Source organism: Aplysia californica, unplaced genomic scaffold (assembly GCF_000002075.1).
Source record: "Aplysia californica isolate F4 #8 unplaced genomic scaffold, AplCal3.0 scaffold00337, whole genome shotgun sequence".
Taxonomy (NCBI): domain Eukaryota; kingdom Metazoa; phylum Mollusca; class Gastropoda; order Aplysiida; family Aplysiidae; genus Aplysia; species Aplysia californica.
Window position 1 is genome coordinate 285,903 of NW_004797607.1, and position 20,511 is coordinate 306,413.

Here is a 20,511-nt window from a genome sequence, read left to right on the forward strand (position 1 = left end):
CAGTGTAGAGGGTTCAAATCTCTGCCACTGAGTTCAATTCCCATATGGGGAAGATATTTGATCCTATATCTCCATCTTTCTGCTGGGATATATTCCATGAACTTTTGAATGACATGCTACCTGTCGGTAATTGGCAGGTGTTCTGATATGGCTTGCTCCTCTCTTCCTATTAAACATCCATCATCGTTATCTCTTCTCCTTTTTTGTGTTTGTTACTCTGTAGTAATAAAACCTTTAACATTCGACACTAATATGATCTATTTGTGTCGCAAGTCCTGTAAAACTCTTAAAGAAAACTAAAACAAAAGTCTCCGACACTGAGTTCAGTTCCCATATAGGGAAAATATTTTATCCTATATTTCCGTATTTCTGCAAGTATATATCCCATAGGCTACCAAAATGATCTGCATTGTGTTGATACGAGAGTAACACATTAACGGTTATTTATTGTCTGTCTTTGTCTGACCCAGGCTTTACAAGACGATGTCTCAGGCCTCACCTCCCAGTTGGACTATCTCGACGCCCTGGTGGAAGGAGTTGACCTTAACGACAACGCCGACCCCACTGAACTTCAGAACCAGGCCAAGGTTGTCCGAGACCGACACAGCCAGCTGGAGAATGAGGTGGGAGAGCTGCTGACCAACATGGAGACTGGCTCCTCCATCGTGTCTCAGTTCCAGGTATGGGAATTTTGAAGTGATAGTTTATTGTCTGATACAACAAAAAGTTTGCTGAATAAGCTGCATCCCATTGCTTTAGGTGGTTGGTAGGCTATCTGGTGAATCTTGCTTCTTTTTTAATCTTCTGTATGATTATTTTTCCTAGCCCTTTCCTGCCATGGCACAAGCGGGGTGGATGTGGTAACAATTAAATTTCTTACCCCTGGGTTACTGTTAAAACCTGGATCTTTTCTTGCCAACTCATTTTACATCACACTGCTACAAGTTGGCAAAATATCAAGTGTGGCTATGTGGGTTCTACAACTATTATATGAAGTTATTGGAGTCATCTTTTCGTTTTTATTCTTTGTTTTGAATTTAAGTAAAGCGGCACCTACATATAGATAGCTGGCACCTCTATAAAATGATAAACTAATTAGTTCTTATGTTTCTTTTTAATGCCCTTTGCATGGACAAACGGGATATAATTGAATTACATTATTTTATATCGATGAAATGTACATGTTTCATTTCCTCCCCAGGACATGCTGAAAAATGTGTCAGGCCAAATGACAGAGCTGGACTCGGAGTTGTCCCAGATGACACCTGTGTCCAGGGATGAAGACGAACTCGATTCACAACTGATGGAGATCAAGGTGAGGGCTTGTAGGGGTAATCTGCTGTCTGTCTGTCATCTTGCAAGTTGATGGTGTTATGTATTCATTGCTGTATCTGTATATCTGTCTGTCCAAACATATGTCTTTCTGCCATTCTATCTATCTGTCTGTTTGGTTTTCTTTCCGGCTGTCTGGCAGTTTGTTTGTCTTTCTGGCCATCTTTCAGTCTGTCTATGTGATACTTTTTGCTTTTGTCTTTCGACATTTGATCTAGATTAAACTTTACCCAGATTTGCTTACTGCTCAATAGCACATTGAATGATTCAGTAAGTCACATTTTTTTTTTTTTCAAATATCTTCTTCACTTATGAAATTGGACCCTTTCACTCTACAGTTTCTGTGACAGCTTTTCCACACCCTTGCACCGCTGTCAAGTGGGAGAACATTGTCTCTGCGACGTTTTGTTCATGCTAAACCAGTTTTCTTTTTATCCTTTTTGTCTCCAGAACTTCAAGCAGCAGTTAACAGATAAATCAGAGCCTCTCTCAGACCTAAAGGAGCAGGCACAAGACCTCCAGCTTGCCGGCTTCGTCTCTCATCCTGAAGCTCTCAACTCACAGGTTAGTCACGTACATATTGTAGACACTCTTAAAATTCTTTATGTTTAATGGCCACTGCTCTTTGACTTTATGTGGTGTTTAAGCTGTTGGGCTTGCAACTGAAAAGTCATAGGTCCGAACCCCTTTAGGGGCTCAACGTTGTGTTCTTGAGAAAGGCACTTTACAGGAATTTTTCTCATTTGACCCAAGTAGGCTTGTATACCTGGCCAAGTGCTTGATCATTGCACAGTATGCTTCCCAGGAAGCCAAGAATGTTTCTGAGTGTTGTAGGGTCTGCTAGAATAATAATATAGATTGTTAGCGCATAGAGATTACTATTTATGGGGACATGTCCTGTGCAACTGCTATTCATTTTCATTTTTTTTATTTCTGCAAGAACTCAGCTCCAGGTCAAAGTCCAATGGCTTAGTAGCTGCACAATGGCTTTCAACAGAGGCCACATCTTAGTAGGATTATTGTGTGTTTTAGTCAATACAGAAACACATTTGACACTACCTCAAGCAGTCTTTTGAATGTACATACCTTTCTGCAAAGAAGGACATGTCGAACTTTCTTTTTATCTATAATATGAAGCACATACATATTTGCGTATTTATGTCTATGTATTTGTACATGCATTTGTGTTTGTGTGTGTAAAATGTTACTGAGTGACTCTTGCATTTGCATGTAGTACAAGCCCTGTTCTTCCCATTGTCCTGTAGGTCGGAGCTCTGCTGTCCCAGAACATACGCTTGGCAGAGAAAGCGGATCAGCGAGAGGGAGAGATAGAGACCACAGCTCAGAAGGTCCGCGATGTGAACAACACCCTGAAAGAACTGAGAAGCAAGATTGACAAAGCAGTGTCTTCAGTGGATGCCCTCAAACCAGTTGGCAGCAATGTCAATGTCATCAAAGAACAGCAGGAGGAATTGAAGGTGAAGTTTGTGTTGCTTTTACACCACCCTCCTTGACACTTTTTGAGTTATAACTGCTTTCATGCTTTAGAATTTACAAATGGTAGCAGTCCTGTAGTAACATTTAAGATAAGAAGAGAAATAAAATTAGATTAGTTTAGCCACAGCTTTTTTTTTTAGGGGGGGAGAAGGGGTGCTGCTTTCTGAAAGCCAAATAGTCATATTTTACTCCTTTTAATGTTGTTTTAGGCTTTATAAAATATTGCATTTTTTCCATTTTTTCTTAGAAATGTATTCTTTGTTGGATTTCTTTTATGTTCAAATACATTTTACTGTTAGGCCTACTTCTATCTTTCCTCTCAAACATACATGGGCTGTGATGTGGTCTGCATTTTCTTCTGTTCTTGATCCAACCCTGACAAATTGGGTTTGCCTCATGATTGTTGTTTCCTCTCAAACAACTCAATATCTCCAACCAACATGTAAATCACTGTTGTGCTTGGATTTAAATAGTTTCTCTCTCTGATCTTCCAGAAGTTCAACAAGGACCGTGTGGACCCTCTGCAGAAGCAGCTTGATAATGTCAACACCGACCTGCAAGGCCTGATCCAGTCGGCGCCCTCTGGTGTGAACACAGGCGGCATCGATGCTGACCTCGAAGCTCTACAAGAACAGTGGTCTGAGCTTAGTGAGAAGGTAATGGTCCACTATAGGGATTTTTTTATAGGGTTTATTTCTCAAGGAAAAACTTTCATCTTTCAACAGAAGTAAATTGCTTTGACAGTAGAGTTTGAAAATATTTTAATGCTATTGCACACTTTGTCAACTAGCTGGGTAGGCAAAGTCAGGGCTGAGGAGTGGGTGGAGTCTTGAGATCAGGTGGGCAAGGGCATTCTTATGTACCCAAGTACACTTTAGTAGACTTTTGTCTGCACTTGACATGGTACTCGCAGTTTTCTGTCTATGATGATTAGCTGTCTTTTCTATTAAGTTTGCAACACGAACAGGTGAAAACTTAAATGATAGCCTGTTCACATGTTCTTCTTCATGAGGTATGGTATCTTTTGGGTTTCACATGCCTACATACCCAAGGTATATTGTAACATGATCAGCTTGGATTTGACTATAACTCTTGGTACTGTTCCGTCTGCCTTACAGGTGTCGGAGAGGGAGAGGAACCTGGACAATGCTCTGCTACAGTCTGGCAAGTTCAAGGATGCTCTAGATTCACTCCTGGCCTGGCTCACCGAGACCGAAGACACAATGGCCAGCCAGAAACCGGCCTCACCTGAGGTGCGAGTGGTCAAAGCTCAGCTTCAGGAGCAAAAGGTGAGACTTTAGATTCGTAGTATGACCACCCGCAGTCATAGACTGGGGAGGAAAAACTATTTGAAATTCAAATGGTACACTGGAAAATGTAGTAATGAGTTGGTATCAAAGAAAAGGATATAGCCCACTATGTTCTACAAATAAAAGTCTTTCAGAAATACTGAACATTATGCTTGGTTCAATCATTTCTAGTCTGGTTTCTTTAAATTGAAAAAGGAGTGGTACAAAGAGCAAAACTTCTAAAATTTTATTTGAACTTTGAATGAGTGATCATACTCTGTGGACATGGCTGGGAAATTGCTTGATGAAAAATAATATTAAAGGTTTAATACCAATTGAATTTGAATTGTTACTTAAAAGTATGTTTCCTGTGGAACAAGGTATTTCATGTTTGATATGGGCTTTTAGGCAGATGTCATGTATCATAGGTTCATGGAAATAAACTGTTTACTGGTCATGATTATGCATGCTTGTATTTAGATCGTTCTGAGGTATAGAATAATCATGCCCTACTGTGAATCGGCTCCCCAGCTTCTGCAAAAGATGATTGATGACAGGGCTCCCAGTGTGGCCTCGGTCCAGGACTCTGGCAAACAGCTTCTGTCCGGACTGGATGGTGCGGAGCGCAAAAAGATGGAGGCAGAGATGAAGTCCCTGGACAAGCGATGGTCAGCGGTAGCAGGAAATGCCGGAGACAGAATGAAGACCCTGGAAGAAATGGCCGAATTGGCCCGTCAGTTCCAGGAGATTCACGAGCCCCTGGCAGTTTGGCTTGACCTCAGTGACAAAAAGTTCACGTCTCTCGAGCCCAGGTCAGCGGATGCGGAAGGCATTGAGAAACTCATCGGTGAACTTAAGGTCAGTTCAATTTCTGAAGTTTGTTTCCAATTCCTTTAAGATGTTGTCTCTTTTATGCTCTGAGTGTGATACATTCTGCAAAAGATACTCATGTACTTCGCCTGATGCCTTGTGTTTTTTATTGTAAATTTTGTCAAGAACATTTAATAGTTACTTCAGTCTAAATTTTACCTGTCTTTTGTCATCTTTGTTCTGAGAAATGTTTTTTTTTTTCAATAGAAGAGAGTTACCATCAGCTTAGTAGGTCTTTAAAGAGTGCCCTTCTCAAATGCAAACGGCTGAAGTGTTTTTTGCATGATGTAGACTTTTTTGCTTCATTATGAGTATGTAGCAGAACTCTAATGATTTATCTTTAATGTAACTTTGCTTCTGTAGCATCTACAAGATGAGATTTCCAAACGCGAGGGACCAGCTCGAGAATTGGCCTCTCTCGGCAAACAGCTGCAAGACCATTGCAAAGGTAAAAGCCTTCTGTTATATCCGTATGGAAATTGGGTGAATTGTGTTGAAATGGCTGTTGGCATTAACTGTTTTTTATACCAAAAAAATTTTGGAATAGTTGGTAAAGTGAATAATAGTATCAATTTCATGTAATTCTATGTGGTGTCTTTTGCTGATTATCTATTGTCTTACACTTTGACAAAACTGATAAGTAATATCCTTATTTTCCTAATTTGGTGGTTCAGAATTTTTTGTTGTCAAATATAATGTGTTTTCATTCATCAATGAAAGTACCACTGATGATTCTGATATCTTTTTAGTGATTTGAAGTGGCTTTTGTTCTTTCTTTAAATAATGTTTGGTAATTCTGATATCCTTTTACTATTATAGATTGTTCTATCTTTTTTTAAAGTACCTTCTTTACTTTCTACGTTTTCGCTTCAGGTGAAGACATTGTCATTGTACAAGTGAAGATTGATGAGGTGCAGAAACAACTGAGTGACCTGAAGAACAAAGTGGACGACTCTCTGGAGCAGATGGAGGAAGCACTGCCCCTGGCTCTACGCTTTGAGGATGCCCACGAGAACCTTATGGAATGGGTGGCCCGCATGGAGCCAGCACTGAGGAGCAAGGAGGGCACAGGGTCCGAGGCTGAGGAGGAAGTTCAGGTAACTATTGAAGCTGTGTGAACTGTTGGGAATGGGTAGAACGTTGTTGTCTCAATAGATGCCCATTTCTTTGTAAATCATAGGAACGTTATATTCTATAGATGAAGTCTTTCTTTTTTTATTTCTGTCTCTCTCTTTCTCTCTCTCTCTGTCTCTCTGTCTGTCTGTCTCTGACTCTCTCTAATTCTGTCTCTCCCTCTTTCTGTCTTTGACTCTCTTTATTTCTGTCTCTCTGTCCCTCTCTCTGTGTCTCTTTCGTTCTCTCTCTCTCTCTCTCACTGTTTGTCTCTGTCTCTCTGTCTGTCTGTTTGTCTCGACTCTCTCTAATTCTGTCTCTCCCTCTTTCTGTCTTTGACTCTCTTTATTTCTGTCTCTCTGTCCCTCTCTCGGTGTCTCTTTTGCTCTCTCTCTCTCTCACACTGTTTGTCTCTGTCTCTCTCTCACACAGACACACATATACACACACACACACTTTTCTCCCTTAAAAGAGCAGTTTATTTATTTATAACCAGTTGTGTATGTTCCTTTAGTCATAGTTTTGTGTTTTGGTTCTTATAATTTCCTTCTTATCATACCTACAGAACTTCCTTGAGCAACTGGATGCTGTGCAACCATTCCTAGAAGTTCTTAACAATGAGGGAGCAGAGCTGGCCGATGTTGCCCCCGGCGATGCTGGCTTACGTGTGGAGGAAGTCGTCTGCAAGGACAACAAACGGTACGACGCAATCAAGCAGCAAGTCGAGAAGCGGGCGGAGAAAGTGAGGATGTCAAGGCAGAGGTCATCAGAGGTGAGTGGTGCTGTGGGTGGCTCATCTGTGTGCCAGGATGATCTGGACGATGAAGATTTATTTCATCTTATCAGAATATAGTTTCATAGTGGTTTGGAACTTAATTCTCACAGCATTTTCTCTTACCACATTTCTTCGTTTAAAAGATGGGGGGGAATCTGCTTTGAAATTGGTCATTATTTTGTTTTATAAATATTTTTTGGCAGTTGGTTTAGACAGCACCACTGGTAGGTCCTTTTTCTTTTCTATCCCTTTTTTTTTGGTTTCTGTTCATCCGTCTTCCTATTTCCCTGTATTAAATTATCCTTATTGGGTCAAGGTGCCTCTTTTTACTCAAAACAAAACAAAACAAAACAAAACAAAACAAAGACTCTATGACATTTCCTCCACTCTCTGTATGCTCTGCCCCACAGTGTGTCAACGAACTCGGTGACCTCATGGAGTGGTTTGAGAAAGGTGATGACAAACTAAGGGCCATGTCGCCTGTCAGTGACGAACCAGCCAAGCTGCAGGCTCAATTGGCAGAAATTAAAGTGAGTGTGACCATTGCTGGTAGTTTTGATGCTGTTGCTGCTGATGTAGTTGTGGTGGTTGTTCATTTTTGTCATTGTTTGATAGTGTTTCTGCTACAGCTGGGTTTGTGTACTTCGGCACAAGAGCTGATTGGGAAGGATAAGGGTTTTAATGATCTGGAATACACATCCTTCAGTGGGTTTAGTTGTTTTGTATGGCTTTAGTTTTTTATGCTGAGGGATAGACGTCTAGTAAATAAATATTGGTGTAAAGTGTGTGTTTGGTGGTCTCTGAGGAAGAAAGCAAAATATTTTGAGTTGTTCCGGATATTTATCAGGACAAGAGAATCTGGAGAAAAAAAGAGATGCAGAGAGTTTCGGGAGAAAGTTATTAGAAAAAAAAGAAAGACAAAATGTGATGGAAAGAAAGAGAGAGGGTTGAGATAAAGAAAGAGTGAGGAAGAAAAAAGAGAAAGAAATAAGGGAGAGAAAGAGGGGGATAAGGAACAAGCAAGAGAGAAGAGGAGAGCTATTCTCGTGAACTGTTCTTTGTTGTCTTGCCAGATCAATGCAGAGTTCTGGGGGTGACATTACTAAAACTTATCATATTCATCTTGTCCAGATTGTTTATTATTGTATTGAACAATGAACTGGCGTACAGAATGCTTTCTCCTATCAAAGAGCATTAACATTTGCAGGAAAGGGTTTTTATTTCAATACTCTTCAAACATGTCACATTTACCCTTGTTTTTCTTTCATAGGCCTTCAATGAAGAGGTTGGCAACCAGCGCTCCAACATGCGAGACGCAGTGACGGCTGGCAAGAAGCTGATACGTGAGGCAAGTGTTGAGGACGAGGATGCCATCAGAGAGAAGATGGAGCAGCTCAAGGATAAGTCCGAAGCTGTTGCCGGGGCAACGGGAGAGAGACTCAGTCAACTTGAGCAGGCTTTGCCTCTGGCCAAGTGAGTAACAGTGTAGTTTAGTGAGAAAAACTGAATTTGAATTTATTTCTTTTACCTTGTCCCACTTTGTGTGTGAAATGTCAGCATTTCTGTATACTTGCTCTCTTTTGTAGTATGTTTTATGGGCAGTAAGAAGAGAAGTAACTCTTTGCTTTTGAGTGCTTTGTCTCCTTCTTTTTAAAGTTTGTGCTGTGTTTGTCTATTCCTAGAAAACTGTGACTATTGGGCTGAGTAAATTTGACAGCTGTCTTTTCTGTGTATAGCATTCAAATCGACAATAAGGGCAATGTGTGGTCCAGGTGTTGAGATCTAAAGTTTATTCCTGAAGTAATCAAAACTGAATAATTGTGTGAAAAGTGTGACTCTGATGAGGTATGCTACTTCTGTTTCTTTTTATTTCTTTTTTGGTCCTCATCCGTTACAGGAAAGATAGGTTTGTCGATAGAGGGCACCACTGGTAGGTCCAACTTCTTTTTCTCTCCTGTTGTTGCTTCTGTCTGTTTATCTTGCTATTCTCCAACAGTAAATGGCCACCATAGAGTCGACGTACATCTGTCGGCTCAATTTAAACTAGACAACTAAAAGTAGGTTTGCAATCTCTGTGAGCTACAACTGTTTTCTTGGTGTTTGGCAGATGCTCTGGTATGGTTTGCTCCTTCTTTCAAACATTTATTGTTCTTATCTCTCCGCCTTCTTTTCTGTGTTTGTTACTTTCTTGTGAAGCCTCAGATCTTCAGCACTAATGACCTTATTGTGTTGCAAGTGCTGTAAAACTCTTACTGAAACTAAAATTTAACAAAACAATTGTTGTTCCTTGCAGGTCTTTCAAGGAGACTCACGAGGAGCTAGTGGACTGGCTGGCAGAAGTGGAGCCTGCCCTGGCTGAGCTGAGTGTCATGTCAGTCGACGCCGACCAGGTCAAGAAGCAACAAGAGAGCGTCAAGGTGAGGGTCTCTAGGATTTTGTTTTTCTTTAAATGTTGGTGTTTTAACCCGCCATGGATGCAAATTAGATAAATTTGAAAGTGGGCTTTATTCTTGTCTCTGGGGGCCAATCCGAACTGAGAGGGATTCAACATTACAGTAAAAAATATGGAGATAATCGATAAAAATTCTCCTCACTTGGGAATCAAACTTGGGTCTTCTGTGTGCAATGGCTGTTTCCTACTATTTGACTTGTTGGTGTATAATTATGAATTGCGCTTGTCTCCGTCAACCACAGGCCTTGAAGCAGGATGTTGCGGACCATAAGCCCACAGTGGACAGACTCAACAAGACGGGAACAGTCCTGGCCCAGCTGGTCAGCCCCGAGGCGGCCAACGTAGTGCACGACAAACTGGACAGTGACAACAGCCGCATGGAGGATGTGAGGACGGCCGTCAGGGAGCGGTCAAACTCCATTGATATTGCCATGCAGCAGTCTGCCGAGGTGAGTGTCTCAGGCAACCTCTGAGATGATTGACTGATTGTCATTTGGAACTGTTTTGTGTCCACAAGCAGACACAATCTAGATAATTTTGTATTTGGTTTGCTTCAGTCTGTTTTAGTTTGCCAGCTAGTGTTAGCCCAGGCTGTGTGAGGTACTATGAGCCAGCAGAAAGATGGAGGTTGTTATTTAAATATTTAAAACCAATAATTTTGCATAGAACGCAAAAAGCCTGACCATTTTGCCCTAGACACCAGTACATCTGAGTAGAACACTAGAAAGAGAACAATTTATCCTTAGACAAAATGTGAAATAATGTGAACTATCAGGAACAACTGAGATTGATCCATTTTTTAGGGAGTGAACAGCAACATGCCCAACAAATGATTCTATAATTCTTATTACACATGTTGTTTAATTAATATATGCTTGCATAAGTCAAAATGTAATGTTTTGCGGTTGGGCTGGGTTTTTTTTACAGTTTACGGATAAACTGGAAGACATGTTGGAGAATCTGACCACGACGGCAGAAACGTTACAGAATGCCGAGCCCATCTCCGCTCACCCAGACAAGATTCGTGAACAGATTGAAGAGAACAAGGTGAGGTTTTTAATACTCTTTGGGCAGCTGGTGCACTTTTGTTTTAGAAAGAAGGTATTTTGTTGCCTTTATTTTCACATGAGATTGTGTTACTTACTGTTCAATTTATGTTTTTGTTATTTCTTTCATTTGCATATTGGGTTTAACTCTTTTTGAGTTTGGCCTTGTAAGTAGAAAAGTTCTGTATAAAACAAATGTAAAATGATTTGTTCATATGCTGTTAGATTGTGCATGATGGTCTCAATGAATGTTCATGATGTTGAAGTTGACTTTTTTAGCTATTTATCTCATTCTTTCGCTTTGACACACCTTCCTTTTTGTTTGCCTCACTCTTACAGGCTATTGATGAGGATATGCAAATGAGGTCAAACGCCCTGTCATCCGTGAAGGAAGCTGCGGATGAGCTGCTCAAGCAGGCTGGAGACATCTCAGACCCCGCTGTCAGAGGTTGGTTTGGACCTCCAGAGGCTTTTGCATAATACTTAATAATAACAAAATGTACATAAAACATTGTAGCATAATCTGCACAATACCAAATATTGTAATTTCCATTGTGGAAATAAGTATTAATAACCTAATGTGTACAGTGTACATTAGCAGAATCAATAATAATGTAATTTACACAGCACATATTGGTGTAATTTGTTTAATATGTGAATGTTAATTTACATCATATGGAACATAATTTACAAAATACCTGACAGTGACTTTTTTATAAAACATAATAGCAAAATTTGCAAAAGAGTACAGTGAACTTTGTTGAAGATGATAACAAGGGGCCACAAACAAAATTTTGTTTCCAATTACCATCTTTTGTGACAAAATGTTACGGGGCCACAAAAAAAAGGAAGTATTATTTTAGCTTAACTAATTTTTATTAGGATTCAATTATTTAAGGCATGTCCTTCTTTTTAATGTTAATGAAGATTTAGATAGAAAAAAAGAATTGAAAAGTATTTTTAAAAGATGATTTAGGAAATGAGTGGAAAAATCAATATTTAAAGGAAGACACATAGTAAGGTGTTTCAGAAAGAAGAGTGGGTAAAGACGCAAGTTCTCCATTTGTTCATAAAAGACGTAATGCTCATTCAGTGTCTTGTTTCTGTTTCACCTGTCTGTTCGTAATAAAACAAAGATTGAATAGCATTTCTTACAACACAGTGTTTCTGAATTTGTTTCTTTTTCCATCTTTCTTAATGGAGTTTAGCTGTGGTTCAGTCTTTGCTAAAAAGATGCACATTTTTAGTTGAAACGGTCATCATTCACCCAAAGGCTGAATCTCCGCTCAAACCAGTTACTATTTTGTCTGAGAAACTTTCACCCTGCTTCCCACCACCTAACAGCCGGTTCTAAATTTTTCCTCTGTCCAGACGTTCAGCAAAAGCTGGAGGAGCTCACACGCCTCTACAACGACATTCAGAACAACATCCACGAGCGAAACACGGCCCTGGAGGACACGCTAGGAGTTGGGGAGAAGTTCTGGGAGGACCTCCACTCGCTCGCCGGCTCCATCAAGGAGCTCCAGGAAGGCCTGACCAGCCAAGAGAAGCCGGCTCTGGAGCCTGAGGCCATCCGGGAACAGCAGGAGGAGTTGGAGGTCAGTGCAGTTTTGTATATCTAAGGTTATGTTTATGTGGTGTGTTGGAGTTTGTTTCTGAAGTAATGAGGGATTGTGTTGATGGGGGCATAAAAAACACCAACATTAAAAAGGAAAAAAAAGTTTGAGGGAGTGGGTGGGAGAGGAGAAAATAGAGGAAACGAAAGGTTGGGTGTGAAAAAAGAGGGAGAGAAAGAGTATAAGAGAAAGTATATGTGTGTGTGATATTTCTATCTGACCATTTTTGTGCTAATGTGCTTTTCACCAGCCACTCTCAAAGAAAAGTCTCTTTAACCATCGTCTTACTTTAGTCCATACACTTCTGGCAGATAGGTACTTTGTTGTGGTTTGCTTAATTTTCTTTTTTTCAGTGTTGCCTTGATCGTAATATGCTTTTACAAAATGTGGCGTCTATTGTGCAAACACATCATGAATTAATTACTCAACTATACTTAAATAGATTATGATCATCCAGCATGAATGTGATTTTTTTTTTTTTTTAATCAACTGGAATGCACATTCCTCAGTGTGTCACTATCTGTTTCTGGTTCTTTCTAGGCCTTTAAAGAGGACCTTGTGGCGTCCCAAGCTGACCTAGAAGACCTGCAACAGACGGGTGACCAGCTCATGGGACTGGTCGGCGAACCTGAGAGGCCGGAAGTGAAGAAAAATATGGATGACACCGAGACCACTCTCAACGAGATCTCAGACAAGGTTTGTCGTAAAAATATGTTCACTTAATGGGTTTGCTCCTTTTACTTTTCATTGCTACTATCATAATCGGTTCCTTGTGGATGGTAGGCGGGTGCTCTCGTGTGGTTTGTCCCTTCTATCCTATTAAACACATATCGCCCCTATCACCCCTCCTTCTTTTTTTTGTGGTTATTACTCTCTCGTAACGCCTCTAATCTTCAGCTCTTGTATGACCTTATTGTTGTGCAAGTACCGTAAAACACTTACTAAAACCAAAATAAAATAAACATAATCTGTTCCTTGTAGAGTGACTGTAAAAAATTAATTGTGCTAGCTGTCTGTAAACATCTCATCAACGTTTTATATTTGTCAAAGTAAACTGACTTTGCTGTTGCTGTCTTGTCAAAGCAAACTGCCTTTGCTGTTGCTGTCTTGTCAAAGCAAACTGCCTTTGCTGTTGCTGTCTTGTCAAAGCAAACTGCCTTTGCTGTTGCTGTCTTGTCAAAGCAAACTGCCTTTGCTGTTGCTGTCTTGTCAAAGCAAACTGACTTTGCTGTTGCTGTCTTGTCAAAGCAAACTGCCTTTGCTGTTGCTGTCTTGCTGTCTTGTCAAAGCAAACTGCCTTTGCTGTTGCTGTCTTGCTGTCTTGTCAAAGCAAACTGACTTTGCTGTTGCTGTCTTGTCAGGTGGAGAAAAGGTCCAAAGACCTGGACACAGCCCTGGCCAAGGCCATCACTTTCCAGGAGGAGATGCAGAAGATGATGGTCTGGCTGCAGACACAAGAGGAAACCTTCAAGGACATGGAACCCATTGCCACCGAGTTTGAAGCCATCAAGTCACAGTGGAATGACATTAAGGTGGGTGCAGGGGAAGAATTTCAAGGCTGAAGGATGCAAGGTTTTTTTTGTTGTTGTTTTGTATGAGGTTTGGTGTGTGTTTGTTGAAAATTGAACACGTTCATGAGAATGGTCAGCCAGGACTGTGAAGCAGTAGTTGAAGGAGGATATCAGGAGTGATCATTGAGAAAGTGCAATGATAACCAAAGCCTCCGCACTATTTTGTGTTGAACACCTGAATTATTGTTCAGGTCTGCTGGTGCCTCTATAAATAAATTATTGATGATGGTCAGGTCTTCTGCTCGATAAATTGTTAAGTACACTTTTAATGCTGGGTTAACATTGGAAACTGTAATAAAAATTATTTTTGAAGGATACAACATCCTTTTTTAAATGTACTGTATGCCTCCTAGGAAGTTTCTGAGTGTTCTAGGGTCTGCTGCGGTTATAATATTGATTGTAAAGTGCATAGAGCTTGCTGTTGAGTGGGGATATGCATTATATAGATGCTTTTTTATTTTAGAGTAGTTGTCATAGTAGTAGTAGTGTTATCTTTATTTTATTTTTAAAAATTATTATTATTATTAAACTACCAACCTTTTATTGCAAATCCAAGTACTCACCAAAATATTTTACTTCCTCTCAGGTGTTCAAGGGCATTGTTGACCCCAAGCATGTGGCCGTGGAAGCTCTGAACCAACAGGCGGAGGAGCTGGCCCGGGACTGCACTGTGGAGCAAGCCGCTGTGGTCAGGGAACCGGTGGCCGAAGTCAACCAGAGGTGGGATGGACTGCAGGCCAACATTGGAGAGAGACAGGTATGCCTTCAAGGAGTTTTAAAAGGACCTGGACACTTTTGCTACTCTATCAGCCCGTACAAGCTGTCATGTTACTTTTTAATGTCTGTCTTTTTTTTTAAAGTGGTGTGTTTTATGTATGTAACTGTCATTATGTGTAAGTAAATGTGAAAAGAACAAAAGATTTAAGAAGAGAGGACTTCTGTCTCCTTCTAAATAGACATAAACAGACACCTAGAATGAAAACACACCTAGTAGGCAGTGTAGGCATCTGCTTTTACTGTGCTTACCACTCTGTCTCTTACCCCCTGGGGAAATGCTATTGACTGAAGTGTCTTTAGGCCATACCCAAAGAGGGGACATTAACATGTTCTTGTGCACAGTAGAATTGTAAATGGGCTGATTCATTAATGTCATGCTCATAACTGTGCCAGAACTGCAACAGGGAACTGCTGCTTTTTCTTTCCTAATCCTTATTATAGTAATTTTTCCTCTGCTTCTTTTGTGTGTTTGTCACACTCTTGTGACCCGCTATTTCCAGGGTGCCTTGATAGTCGAAGCAGTTTTTGTGCTGTTGAAGCTAGAGAGGTGAGCAGAGTAAGCCTGATTTCCTGTAAGGACTTCTCAAATGATATCCACCCCTTGGCGCTCATATGGCCTTTTGCAGTTGCGAGCCACGTAAAATCTCTGCTAAAACTAAAACTAAAACTCTTGTCTCTGTGATCCCCTTCCAGCGAGACCTCCAGATGGCCCTGTTGAACCTGGGCCACTTTGACCAAGCATTCAGAGACTTCCGGACCTGGCTTGACTCTATGGACAGCACACTGGAAGAACTGGAGCCAGTGTACGGCGATCCCAAGATCGTGGAGATTGAGCTGGCCAAACTTAGGGTAAGTCAAAGATAGTACAAGACAAGATGGGCCACTCAGCCAAAGATAGTACAAGACAAGATGGGCCACTCAGCCAAAGATAGTACAAGACAAGATGGGCCACTCAGCCAAAGATAGTACAAGACAAGATGGGCCACTCAGCCTAAAAAGTGTCCGCAGGAAGTATGCTCTTTGCTTCAGATGGCGCTGCAGTCTGTTTTGAAGCTCTCTTTCGTTTTTCCAGAAGAAGAATAGGAATAGCACCTCCTTGCGTGCGCAGATCGACTTGCTGTTCATCAGCAGTTCGGGTACGTTCAGTGCGGAGTTTTAGGTTTTTTGTTATTTTTATGACCTCTCGCCCTTCATTCTAAAGTCAAATTAAACGAAGAAAACCATCTCCATTTCCTCCAGAAGAGGTTTTTTGTCAGCGTAACCATTTTTAAAAAGCGTTCTTCCGAAATTTATCCCAAAACTTGCTAGTTTCACTTTGATTTTTTAAAACTCAAGTAGGATAACTCTGTTCGCAAAGAGTGCGCTTTTGCGAAGAGGGCGCCACCAAATTTTGAGGACACTTTTTTAATTGGCTCAAAGAGAGAAGTGGCCCATCTTGTCTTGTACTATCTTTGGGTAAGTCTAACGCTCTTCTGAGGGAACCAGTGTCTTTGTTGGTTTATATACTGTGTCCATATCAAAACACTTTAACGAAGACTGTAAAGTTATTAATTCTACTCATTAGTGATTATTTTACGTTATTATTCTACTCATTAGTGATTATATTACGTTATATCCTTGACATCCATGTTGGAAGAGCAGTATTCAAAAGCTTTCAGTGTTGGCTTTTCTCCTCCTTGAGGGTACAATGGGGTTTCAATATTTACTTATGATCCTATCATATTGCCTTTAAGGTCAATTGCCTTTAAGGTCAATTCCTCTTCTGATTTTTTAATGCAGTCTGTTAAGAGACGCAATGACTTGTTCCAGTTGCTTATAGAGCTAGCGCTAATCAGAGACACTGGTCTTCACAAAACGAGTGAGGGTTCCCAACTAAAATTGTGTATGCAGTTGAAATTGTCTAAGATGGCCACCCAGTGTCAAGGAGAAAAGTGGTTGTTCATGACAGGAGGAAGTCTTACAGTGTCATTATAATGTTAAAAAAAAAAAATTTCACACAAGGGAGGAAATAGGAAGTGGCAGTTTGTACAGGTGATTATCTTGTACAAATGGCTAAATTCAGGTTCACACTGTACATTGTCTGTTCATCATCATTATCATCTGTACATTGTCTTATCCTCAGATTGTTCATAACGACATCGCTGCCCATGAAGAAAACCTGGACTCCTTGACAGAGGAGGCGAGCCGACTGATGGCTCAAGAGAAAGGTGCCGAGGCGGGCAAGTACAAGCGTAAAATGGATGACCTGAGCAAACACTGGGAGAAAGTGAAGGATAAAGCCGCCCTCCGCCAACAGCAACTGGAGGATGCTCGAAGAGAGGTGAAGAGAGTAAAATGTTACCATTTTTTTTCCTTTTCTGTGTCAATGAATTACAATAAAGTTTTTGTGTGTTAAATTTGGTTTAGTCTTTATTTTTATTACTTTTATATTCGTAATCCTTTGCTGTTGCTTTACATCCTGGATCAGCCATATTAGTAGTTTGTACGGGGAACTTACACTTTACGCTGATCAATTTTGAAGTCGAGAAAAGGGCCTTTGTCCTTTCATTTCTTGTCAAATAAACCATGTGACGGAATATATTTTGTCATAAGTATGAATGGTACTGATCAGATAATGAAAGGTTTTAGCCCCAGTCTCTATATGTGCCTTGACTTTTGCTTCCTTTCCATAGGCCCGAGGTTTCACTGAGGAACTGCAGGAAATAATGATGAAGATCCGTGACCTTGACAGTCAGATGATCACGTCGCAGCCTGTCGGAGGACTACCCGAGACAGCCAAGGAGCAGCTGGACAAGTTTATGGTAACTTTTTTCTTTTCCTTTTTCTCCTCCTTTTTCAGCATTCAAAAGCTTTCAGTTTTGGCTTTTCTCCTCCTTGAGGGTACAATGGGTTTCAATATTTACTTATGATCATATTATGCTCCGAGAAAGGTTCGTTTATCAAGTGTCGTTGTAAATAAGATACAGATAGGGTTACATGTATTTTTTGTCAGAAAGTAAGCCAATTGCTTTCAATTTGAAGTGGTTCACCATCTTTGTCTCCTTTCTTCCCTCAACATCACCAAAAGACCAGCTATGATAGGCTCTATAATCATCAAATTATGAGACTCTAAAGAATTTTCTTTGATATTAGAGCGCAAAAGGAGAAGTACAGTAGCTCAACAGGAAAGGTATTTATTTGTCAGCACAGGGGTCCGGGATTCGATCCCCGCCCGCATCAGGTTTTTTTTACTTGTGTTTTCTTCACCCCTTGATCCCAGGGTAGGCAAGATACCACCTTGTCTTCTTGGATAACGATGAAAAATATTGGAGTTGCGGTGTGGAAGTTTTGCCTATGGAAAATCCGTGGCAGTTCTAAATTTGGAAAGAGTAGGCCCTTCTGGCTGCAGTCTGGGCGAAATTTAAAATCAATTCCTTCCCCAAAAATACTTTAGTCTGTATAAATATTAAGAGTTCCTTCAGAGAAGACAGGTGCATGCCTGTCAGCAAGAGATGTTTCTATTTTGTATGGAGATAAAACGTCCATGTAGGTAAAATCAACTGCACTGTGAGATAAAAATCTTACAGTTAGTGGCTCCCACAGCTCAAAGTCCAATGTTATAAGGTGTCCTGATTGTTTGTCCTCAGGAGGTGTATGCCGACATGGAGAAGCTTGAACCAGCCGTGCAGAGCCTACAACTCATGGCCGACAAACTGGCAGCCAAAAGCCACGGGGCCCCAGCGGCCAGTATTCGCCACAACATGAGCAATCTGCAGCAAAAATGGAACCATCTCCGGTCCCGAGCCCAGGACAGAAAGGTCAGAGGTTACACTTTGTGCTATTATTGTGGAAATTTATGTACTTTTGGGGGAAGGGGGTGGCCTCCTTAGGCTGTTGACATTGAGGGATACTTCATCTCTATTTTTGTCAGACTACTAGTTTCTCATCCTAAATAACTGTCACTGTGGGTCTACTTCCCTTTTACTCAAATTTGTCCTCTCTCCTTCTGCAAAGTGTGAATATTGTCTTTCTGAGGATTTTACTTGTTGAACTTCAGTTTTGGCTTTTCTCCTCCTACTCACCCATCTTGTATTCATCTCATTTGACTTCTTTACTAAGCCTCTGTTTCTGTGTCTGTTCCCAAATCTCCAAATGGCTATTATGATGTTGATGTGCCTCTCTCCAGTTCAAGTACACAGCAGTCCACATATTGTTGTAGTTGTTTAAATGAACCTATTTTCCATTTCATACAATTCTAAGAACTCAGGTGCTGATTTCTGAACTACTTTATAACAATGATGTTGACCTAACATTACAGAAAAAGCTGGAAGATGCTGTAGGACTTGCTGGCAACTTCCATGTAGAGCTGAACAAATTCATTGGCTGGTTGACGGATACTGAGAAGACACTGAATAATCTACAGCCAGTCAGTCGACTGGTCGACAGGGTTACCAAACAAATTGAGGATCACAGAGTAAGTAAACAAATCTCCATGTTGAAGAAAAGAAATCTGTGAAGTCTGGATCAATTAACTCCAAGCTTTATTAATTGACTGAAGTCATACTGTAACATGTGAACAATGTGTGGATGTGGTTGTGGGGGTGTATTTCAGTTATGTGTTTGAATGTGTGTGGCTGCCATCGTGTGGTTTCTTGACATTAGATAACATGTCAATGTGTACCGTATTAGATCTAAATTGGTTGGTGTGTGTGTGTGGGCGGGGGGGGGGGGCTTCATGAATTTAAGTATGTTGGCATGCAGTCAGACTGTAAAATAATCGTTGTGTGACAGAGGCAGAAATTTGGAATGAACAGACAGGCAACTCAAATTCCTATGAAAATTATGTGTGCTTTCTTTCAGAGAGAATACAAAACTATAAGCTTTATTTAAGCCAACTTGAATCCTGCACACTTATTTGATCTTATGTTGTTGCAAGCTCCATTAAACTCTCCCCAAACTAAACTATAACTAACAAACCCAACTCTTTCCAAACAGGGATTACAAAAGGATGTCAGTGGCCACAGAGAGGCCATGTTTGCCCTGGACAAGATGGGCACTCACCTCAAGTACTTCAGCCAGAAGCAGGACGTGATCCTCATCAAGAACCTGTTGACCAGTGTCCAGCATCGATGGGAGAAAATTGTGTCCCGCAGTGCAGAGAGGACGCGACATCTCGAGAGGGGCTACAAAGAGGCAAAGCAGGTGTGTGTCTTTTTACTTCACTTTGAGCTTGTTTCCTTCTTTTTAACGAATGATGGTGAAGAAGATTATGATAATCAATTACGACCAAACTGCTTTGCAGTTGAAAGTGCAAATATCTAAAAGCTCCTAAAGAAGCTGGACCAGCAAAATATTTAGTGCCTTTGTTTCAAAACTTTTTGTTATTATTGTTATACAACTTGTGTTTTTGTCTTCATGTAAACTATGGCGGCAGGAAAAGTTAAAGTATAATGTGATAAATCTGAAAATGAAAAGAGAAGATCATGACAGTGAAGGCATTTGTGCCGCACCTGGATAGGCACTAGATAACATTACAGAGTACAGAACATCAACCATTTTTTAAGTGTTTTTTTGCTTCTTGATAACAATATTGTCTCCATTTCTACTTTCCAGTTCTATGACTCATTGAGAGACTTGATCCAGTGGCTGACGGAGGCTGAAGGAGCTCTTAACTCCGAAACCAGCATCAGTAACGAACCAGAGAAAATCAAAGCCCAGATTGCCAAACATAAAGTGAGTGCAGCCTTGGGAGATATTGTTATTATTTGGGGGATGCGGGTTGTTCATTTTAGGTAAAAGTTTATGGCTTTTTTTGTCATGAGCAGATATGCAACATGTACTATGTCAGGAGGTCTCTAACTTCATCTCACGTGGTATAAAGAAGGTACTCTTTTCCAGAATTTCTGGAATCCTTCAAATCTCATCATGTTCTCCAACTGATTTGTAGCTTTGTAGATGTGACTGAGAAATTTCTTTCTGGATAAAAGTGTGTGGGGGTGAAGGGCCCTCGGATATAGGCTGCTTCTTCCAATTCTTTTCTGTAGTTATTTTACAAACCATTTCCTTTTGAAATGGGGCAGTTATCGTACTGGGTCAGTGTGTTCCACAGAAAGAATTAATATATCTTGGTTACTGGAGAGCTATTTTGATAACATGTACGTTTCCAGGACTTTTGACATCAACATTTCGCTCTT

The 20,511-nt window shown here is 40.6% G+C and overlaps 1 protein-coding gene across 1 annotated transcript in view; it reads left to right on the forward strand.

Annotated features, from left to right (window-relative positions):
* LOC101864076 overlaps window positions 1-20,511 on the forward strand; it is a gene marked incomplete in the record, with an annotated part of 143,197 nt that overhangs the window by 97,668 nt on the left and 25,018 nt on the right. The window contains 27 exon segments of the mRNA XM_035970909.1: window positions 471-680; window positions 1,202-1,315; window positions 1,783-1,896; window positions 2,598-2,810; window positions 3,324-3,485; window positions 3,948-4,118; window positions 4,650-4,976; window positions 5,352-5,436; window positions 5,862-6,085; window positions 6,667-6,873; window positions 7,287-7,406; window positions 8,147-8,349; window positions 9,170-9,293; window positions 9,571-9,777; window positions 10,256-10,375; window positions 10,714-10,822; window positions 11,746-11,972; window positions 12,531-12,686; window positions 13,352-13,522; window positions 14,148-14,318; window positions 15,032-15,187; window positions 16,461-16,658; window positions 17,011-17,139; window positions 17,965-18,135; window positions 18,636-18,791; window positions 19,313-19,519; window positions 19,931-20,050. Coding sequence (XP_035826802.1) covers window positions 471-680; window positions 1,202-1,315; window positions 1,783-1,896; window positions 2,598-2,810; window positions 3,324-3,485; window positions 3,948-4,118; window positions 4,650-4,976; window positions 5,352-5,436; window positions 5,862-6,085; window positions 6,667-6,873; window positions 7,287-7,406; window positions 8,147-8,349; window positions 9,170-9,293; window positions 9,571-9,777; window positions 10,256-10,375; window positions 10,714-10,822; window positions 11,746-11,972; window positions 12,531-12,686; window positions 13,352-13,522; window positions 14,148-14,318; window positions 15,032-15,187; window positions 16,461-16,658; window positions 17,011-17,139; window positions 17,965-18,135; window positions 18,636-18,791; window positions 19,313-19,519; window positions 19,931-20,050 — 4,572 coding nt within the window.